Source organism: Morone saxatilis, unplaced genomic scaffold (genome assembly GCF_004916995.1).
Source record: "Morone saxatilis isolate NCDOM2014 unplaced genomic scaffold, NCSU_SB_2.0 Contig22, whole genome shotgun sequence".
NCBI lineage: Eukaryota > Metazoa > Chordata > Actinopteri > Moronidae > Morone > Morone saxatilis.
In genome coordinates, this window is record NW_023339785.1 from 18,427,719 (window position 1) to 18,434,697 (window position 6,979).

The 6,979-nt window shown below is 39.4% G+C and overlaps 1 protein-coding gene across 5 annotated transcripts in view; it reads left to right on the forward strand.

Moving 5' to 3' along the window:
- tnip1 (TNFAIP3 interacting protein 1) overlaps positions 1–6,979 on the forward strand; it is a 14,712-nt gene that overhangs the window by 4,054 nt on the left and 3,679 nt on the right. For 4 of the 5 annotated variants that reach the window (XM_035669162.1, XM_035669160.1, XM_035669163.1 and 1 more), the window contains exons 2-13: positions 433–615; positions 1,155–1,298; positions 1,453–1,538; positions 1,720–1,779; positions 2,393–2,602; positions 3,566–3,660; positions 4,097–4,256; positions 4,483–4,575; positions 4,686–4,751; positions 6,225–6,356; positions 6,480–6,608; positions 6,708–6,848. In XM_035669162.1, coding sequence (XP_035525055.1) covers positions 468–615; positions 1,155–1,298; positions 1,453–1,538; positions 1,720–1,779; positions 2,393–2,602; positions 3,566–3,660; positions 4,097–4,256; positions 4,483–4,575; positions 4,686–4,751; positions 6,225–6,356; positions 6,480–6,608; positions 6,708–6,848 — 1,464 coding nt within the window. In that variant the 5' untranslated portion in view covers positions 433–467. Of the gene's footprint in view, positions 1–147; positions 198–432; positions 616–1,154; positions 1,299–1,452; positions 1,539–1,719; positions 1,780–2,392; positions 2,603–3,565; positions 3,661–4,096; positions 4,257–4,482; positions 4,576–4,685; positions 4,752–6,224; positions 6,357–6,479; positions 6,609–6,707; positions 6,849–6,979 lie in introns of all 5 variants that reach the window. The other variant, XM_035669161.1, reaches the window with a different exon arrangement.

The following is a 6,979-nucleotide window of genomic DNA, read 5'->3' on the forward strand; positions in this document are numbered from 1 at the left end:
AATTTCATCTGCAGTGAAGCAGAAGCAGAAACAGCATTTGTTGTAGTTTTGAGTGATTGTAAAAGGGGATTTCTAGGTAATGCTTAAGCTATTTTTGCTTTTACTATAAAGCCAATGCTTTTGTTCAGCTCTTGACTTCCTCTGCAGGAACAGCTCGGTGTCGATGTTGTTCTCATCCTGTGCCTTACCTCGTCGAAGTGAGAAATATTCTTTTACCTTTGGATTCAAATGTGACTGTTTTGTGATGCAAATGCTGCTGAAGTTGTTTCTTCAGTTGCTTCTCTTATTACAAAAGGTTGGAGGGCAATTGTGGATGCAAGTCCTCTATGATTAAAGGCTTTACTATATAACGTTTTTTTTTTGGTTTTCTGTAAAGGTCAGCCACTGCGCTACTTAAGTTGAAAATAACAAGTTTGTGTCTTCTTTCCACAGTTCATAGGACCATGTCTAGGAAGTGAGCGACGGCGATGGAAGGGAAAGGCCCGTACCGCATCTATGATCCAGGTGGGAGTGAGGTTAAGGCCAGGGAGGAGGCCGGTGGGGGAAGCAGCTATCGACAGCTACTGGAGGAGAACAGCATACTGAGGGAGCGGATGAAAGGACTTAAGAGCTTAGGTAGGTTCCTCAAGGCGGTGGATGGATGGAGGGCTAATGCCAGCTGCTCTTTGGCATTTCACATCCGTTCTCCAGATTGGTTCTGTGTGTTGGTCATATAAGGACGTTCGTTTCTTTGTTGTAATTTGCGAAATCTATAAGAGAAAACTGCGCTCAGCTTGCATTTTGTAGCAGCACCGAATTACGTGCTATTTCATATTAATTCAGTTATCGCATGACCTCTTTCGTGACAGATGACATAAACAAATTCTCAGGCAAAATATACAAATGCAGCCCGGAAACTGTTGTGCAGCAAATGAGGTGGAATGTAGTAAAACCTGATGATCTTCTGATTGCTGCTTTTGTGACTCACCAAAGGAGTGCTACTTAATTTCTACTTACGTAATTTCTCACTGAACTATTATCATATCGTATTTCATGACAGGTCATGCTGATAGATCTAGCTCTAATCGGGTCGTAAGAGACAAGTCACAGTTAGATTAAGTGATAGTCAAGAACTGATGCTGGACAGAGACAAGATCTCTCTCTGAAACTTGCAGGTGATTTGCTGGAAGAGTCTCAGTCAGAGGCGTCGAGGCTACGGCAGCGAGTGGAGGAACTGGTGAGAGACAACGAGGCGCTCAAGTCCTCCAGCTTTGCAGCCAGTCTGTGTATGGGAGGGCCCATTCAGACTGAGACACAAAGTAGGTTTCACAGACTTGATGGTCACTATGATTATAACTTTGTAGACAGTTTCATTCTTGTGTCTTATCACTCTGGACGGTGTTTTAACCATATTGGAGGCTGTTCTGCTGCCCAAACTTGCATTTACCAAGGAATTGTTTTGGCTTATTTAAGGTAAACCCTGTTTACATCATGCTGCAGAGCAGAAGGAGGATCTAACAAGCTGTTTAGGGAAGACTCTTCAGCCTGAGAAGCCCAATGTAAGTAATTTGTACCAACAGAAAACAACTTTGTTATGATTATAGTTGTAGAATTATTAGATGCCGACTTTTGGCAGCTCTCAACTCAAGGATGTTCACTTTATTCTTACAAGTTTATTGAAGTGATTACAGTATGGACACTACATGTACTATGGTGCTACTCACTTTCTGGTCTTTACAGGAGGTCTCATCAGAGTTTGAGGTTGTGAATATGGATGGGAAGACCTCCGATGCCTTGACTGTACGTACCAGACTTTTTGTATCACAGAAACTCAAAATATTGTATTTCCCAAGAATATTTAATGTTAAACAATTTGTTTAGAATATCACAGTGCTCCTAATTGTAACTCTAAAAAGTATTTTATGTAGTTTATTTAGGCTAAATTAAACCTTTCCTCTTTATGCCGTTTCCTCAATATTAGGAACATATCCTTGGTGTGGTGACTCACAAACAAACTCAATACTGGTAGCTCCAGCCTGAGTCAGTCAGGGGAAAGTCCAGGATTATTACTGACTAGAATTACAGCTCTGATTCATTCACACACTACATCCTTGGGGATGTGTTAATAGGACACTATGCCAGAATAATTCAGGGACACATGTCTTCATATATTGCAAAATTCTCTAGCCTTCTTTGGCACGATATCCACATCTGGTGCTACATTTAGATCCGACTGGGCAAACTGGTTCAACTGGCTGTCGCTGTTCGTAGGAATAGCAGCATGATGACTCGTACAGTTTGTCGATCTTTCAGTCTCGTGCTGGATGAAATACATATATAATAGCTAGCTCGCACGATGAGTCAGCTTGAGAGGAAGAACTGACTGACTCTTCACCTGTGTGGGTTTCTCCAGGCCGGGTCAGTGGCAGGAGTAATCCCCCTCCTTCCTCAGGAGAACATCGAGCTAGCGAGCCAGCTGAAGAGACTAGAGAGCTCCTTCAGTATATTCGCAGAGGAGTCCAACCCGAACCAGTTGTTGGCTCATCTCGGTCGAATGGCTGTGGAGTTTCACCATCTTTCCTCGAAGGTCCAAAAGAATGAACAGAGGACCTCCCTCTTACAGGTATGCGACACGACTGTATGACGAAAGTAAAAAAAATCCATAAGCAACAATCACACTTTGAGATTTAAGCAATTTCTTCAAGATGGCTTCATAGGGACTTTAGAGTTCAAGAGTTTATTTTAATTATCCTCATACGGTGGGAGCATGATGTGTATTTTATTTTTAAATATAATGTATTTACTTTAAATCTTTCATAGGCTGTTTTACATTAAATGCTACAGAGTGATTTTTATGACATACCAGATTTGTACATATGATTATATGATAATTTAAGGGCTAAATTGTATAGTAAAGTGAGGACAAAGCTCTTTCTTTGATATAACAAAGACATTATATTCGTTTTTATTCATTTGTGCAGCGGTAGTTTTTGGTCTCGTATACAGTTCTCTGTGTGGGCTCGGCATTTGTGCATGACACACACAAGCAACAACAGCTCATACATCTGGCACACAACACAGGCTTTCCTTTTTTGCAACACATTGTAATTTTAACTGTAATAACTTTATTGCTTTATTGTTGACACATTTCTAACAATGTCACAAAGTGCATTGCAATAAAAGCCTATATTAAATAGATGTACACTTATAGAGGAGGTTTTCTATTCGTAGCCAGTACCAGTAGAAGTTCATCACCACAACATTTTAATATTCAGAGCAGTATTTGCGGTGACTTGGGTTTATATTTTCAGTCAAGTTCCTTTTTGTTCTTGGTTGATGTTTTATAGATAAAAAAATATATGACTGTGTCAGAAAAACTGTCATTTTGTGCCTTTGAGGTGGGAAATATTTTTTCATAAATCTGCTCATAAACTACAGTATTCAAACATAATTTCCACCATTGTGTTAAAGACAATTGCTTCAGGCTATGTTTGGGCATACAGATAAAAATACAGAAAGAAATAAAAGAAATGTTGAGGTCATTGTACACAATTAAGCTAAATATTGTGATTAATGTGTTTTATAGACTCTCTGTGAGCAGCTCAGACAGGAAAACAACGAGCTTAGAAAGAAAATGGAAGAGGATCATCATATCAGGAATCGAGACTTGGAACAGCTGAGGTAATGTTTTTCCTTTCATCTTTTAATTTTTGTTTTGTTTGTGTTGCTTCTGTCCGAGCAGAAACATTATTAGTGTGGTCAAAAAGAGCAAACTGTGACATCTGTATTGTGTTCCTAAACAATACAAACACTTACATCTCACTGTCATTCCTCGGGTCTTTCCTTGTGCGACAGTATTGTTTGTCATGGCCTTTTTGAATGTAGATTGCATTGCTGTTTTACAACACTTTGCCATGGACTTTGGGAGTTGACCATGCTTTCACTTTTGATGGACGATTATTCCACTACTTTCTCTTGGCATCATTACACCAAGCGGGTATTGTAGGGTCTTCCCAAAGAACTTCCTGAAGCTGTACCAAGACTTCAACAAGCTCTGAGAAAGGGACCTTGCTCACAAAATGCTATCATTATCATTTTCATTTTCTTGCTAATTCAGACAGGAGAATCAGAAACTTAAGGAGCTGGTCACAGGAGGAGCAACAACAGCAGGGTCATCTGCGCCATCTGACACCGAAGCTCCAGAGGCCAAAGAGGAGCCTTTGAAGGAGGAATCAGCCGCTGTAAGACCTAAGATGGAAGCCACCACACCGCAGAAGGTAGTTAAATTTAAATTACATAGCAGGTTATAACTTTGCTTCATGTGAATAAATCTGTCCCATTTACGTACCAATAGGTTTTTATTGGAAACTTTATTTTCCCTTTTTAGAAATACACTAAATATATGTTTTCTTAATGAATTTGTTTAAAATGTCCCCAGTTATAAACTCTTACAATGTGGCTTTAAAATATTATATTATATTTATATTTTTTTTGTGCCCCCAGAGTGGAAAAGCTGCAGAGAAAACCCCAACTAAACCTTGTGATGTAGAGGTGTATGAAAAGAAGATCAAGCTTTTGGAGAAGCAGAGAAAGGATGTGAGTCTTTTTTGCTCTTACTGCTCATCCTCTTTTGCCATTGGGGAAAGTCTCTGTGTATTTTGTTTCCTATATGTTCAGTGTGTTTCACTTTCTGGCACTGCTTACAGGTACTGGAGGTGAACAAGCAGTGGGACATTCAGTGGAACTCCATGAAGTCACAGTTTGAACAGAAGGTATAGTAATGACTTTACAGCTGTTCTGAAGGGTGTGGGAACATTGCTGTGTCCTCGACTGATGTAGAGCTGTTGAAGGAGAACAGATACCCAAGTCTCTCCGAATTTCTTTTAGAAAGCATTTTAATTTTTCTCATTTCAAAGCTCACTAGTAAAAGATTTAACTCATTTGTTCAGTTTTATCCGTTCAATCCAAGCATTCTTGTCTCATTTTGTTTGTTTTATTTTCACTTTGACCTGTGTCAGTGCTTAGACTTCTTACACATGCTAGGTTTCTTTTTATATTCACAGCAAAGCTTGGTACAAGGATGCATCTACATGTACAGTACAAAAAGTACATGGAGTTTGTGTCCTGAATTTTAAAAAAAAGCTGCCCTTACTCAGTATAAATAATGTATTGGCTTAGAAGAGACAGATCTTTATTTATTGCCCTAGGTTCTCTTATACAGTATATCTATACTATGTACTATTCAGTATCTTCCACTGTCATTTCAGCCTAATTCATTTCATGAATTACTATTTATACTGTTACCGGTAGTAACACATTTTTAAAATAAAAGCTGAATTTAGTTTTCCAAACAAGGACATGCTGGGCCTTTTTTTTTTATAATAGGTGAACATTACTGAATACCATATAGTCAGAAAATGCCAAATACAATAATATTATCTTTCCAGCAGGCTTTAAATTTAATAGTTGTAGCATTATGACACCAGTGGTGTTGTTTTTTTGTTGTTTTTTTGCATTATACCAATGGAACAATCACAATTATTTTTCATGTTTTTCAAATAAGTGAAATGACAGATGGCAAGGATTTTGTAATTTGTGAAAATCTTTAAGGAACATAGGACTATGATGTTTTTGTGCATCAGTTAGCAGTAAAGCAGCTGTGTGTGTTTTTTTTATTTGTAAGTATTTTTTATTTTTTTTTTAATATATGCTTGTCCAGTGGAAAAGGTGCAGTCTTGCAATAGCTCGCTATCTGAGAGCATACTTTACCACAAGGCCTGTCACACCTCAGTAAGAATTCCCCTCACCTCTCTGGTACCCGCTGACTTCCTGCTGTGGTGCAGTCAGAGGGCAACACAGACATACATATGTACACACTCTCACACTCATACTCACAAATCTACATTCACACTTTGTTGAGACAGGGACACCATGCAACCTTGGTTTTAAACCACAGAACCCTAGATATATCCATTTGCGTCACTAGGTTCGTTCATATTTTTACACAAAAACAGAACTGCATGAGTTTGCAAATGTGTCCTTGTTGCTGTGGCTTTGTTTATAATTTGATAACACACATTTCTAACATGTTTCAAAGGCTGTATCCTAACACATGCAACAGCTGATGTTAATCTTTATCAGAGAGTTGATATCACTGAATCACAGTTTTTAATTTTTTTGTGTGTGAGAGAATTGTACCCGACAACTGTGATTACTGGACTCGACTAAATGGTTTACCTACTCAGATTACAGACCTCAGACAACGGCTTGCTGAGTCCCAGAAAACTGTGCTTGAGCTGGAGGCAGAGCGAGAGCAGAGGCAGCGTGACTACGACAAGAAGCTGCTGCTGGCTAAGTCCAAGATTGAAAATGTACAGGTGAGAATGCAAAGACAGAAAAAACCCTGGTGAAATGAAACGAAACCAGGACAGAGAAGAGAAAAATGTTTCAGGATGCTCTAAGAAAGGTGTTTCCAATGTTTTGGGTTGTGTATGTTTCAGGGGGAGAAGGAGTGCCTCAACTCTGAGACCACTGAGCTGAAGCAGAAGATTCGCTACCTGCAGGATCAGCTGCTGCCCCTCAGCAAACAGAGGGAGTACCAGGAGAAGGAGATCCAACGCCTCAACAGGGTGAGTGTGGAAGACTTGCAGAAAGAGAGAGAGAGAGAGAGAGAGAGAGAGAAATGTAGAAGAGTGCGTATGTCCGTGTAATACTATGTCTTACTTCAGGCTTTAGAAGAAGCCTTAAACCTCCACTCCCCTTCAACCTCCCAACAACCACCTGGCCAGGGTAACTTTGCGGATGCAGCCAATAACCTAAAGAAACAGGAACTGCTCACTCAAATTGCTGTACTGAAGGAGCAGGTCAGGCATGCTACAAAACATGCACACACTTACACACACAGTTGTATTGCAATAGTACATGCATTTCCTCAACTGCTTTTAATTGTTGTTTTGTACTTCAGGTGAAGATCTTTGAAGAATAAAGAGATACACGTGGT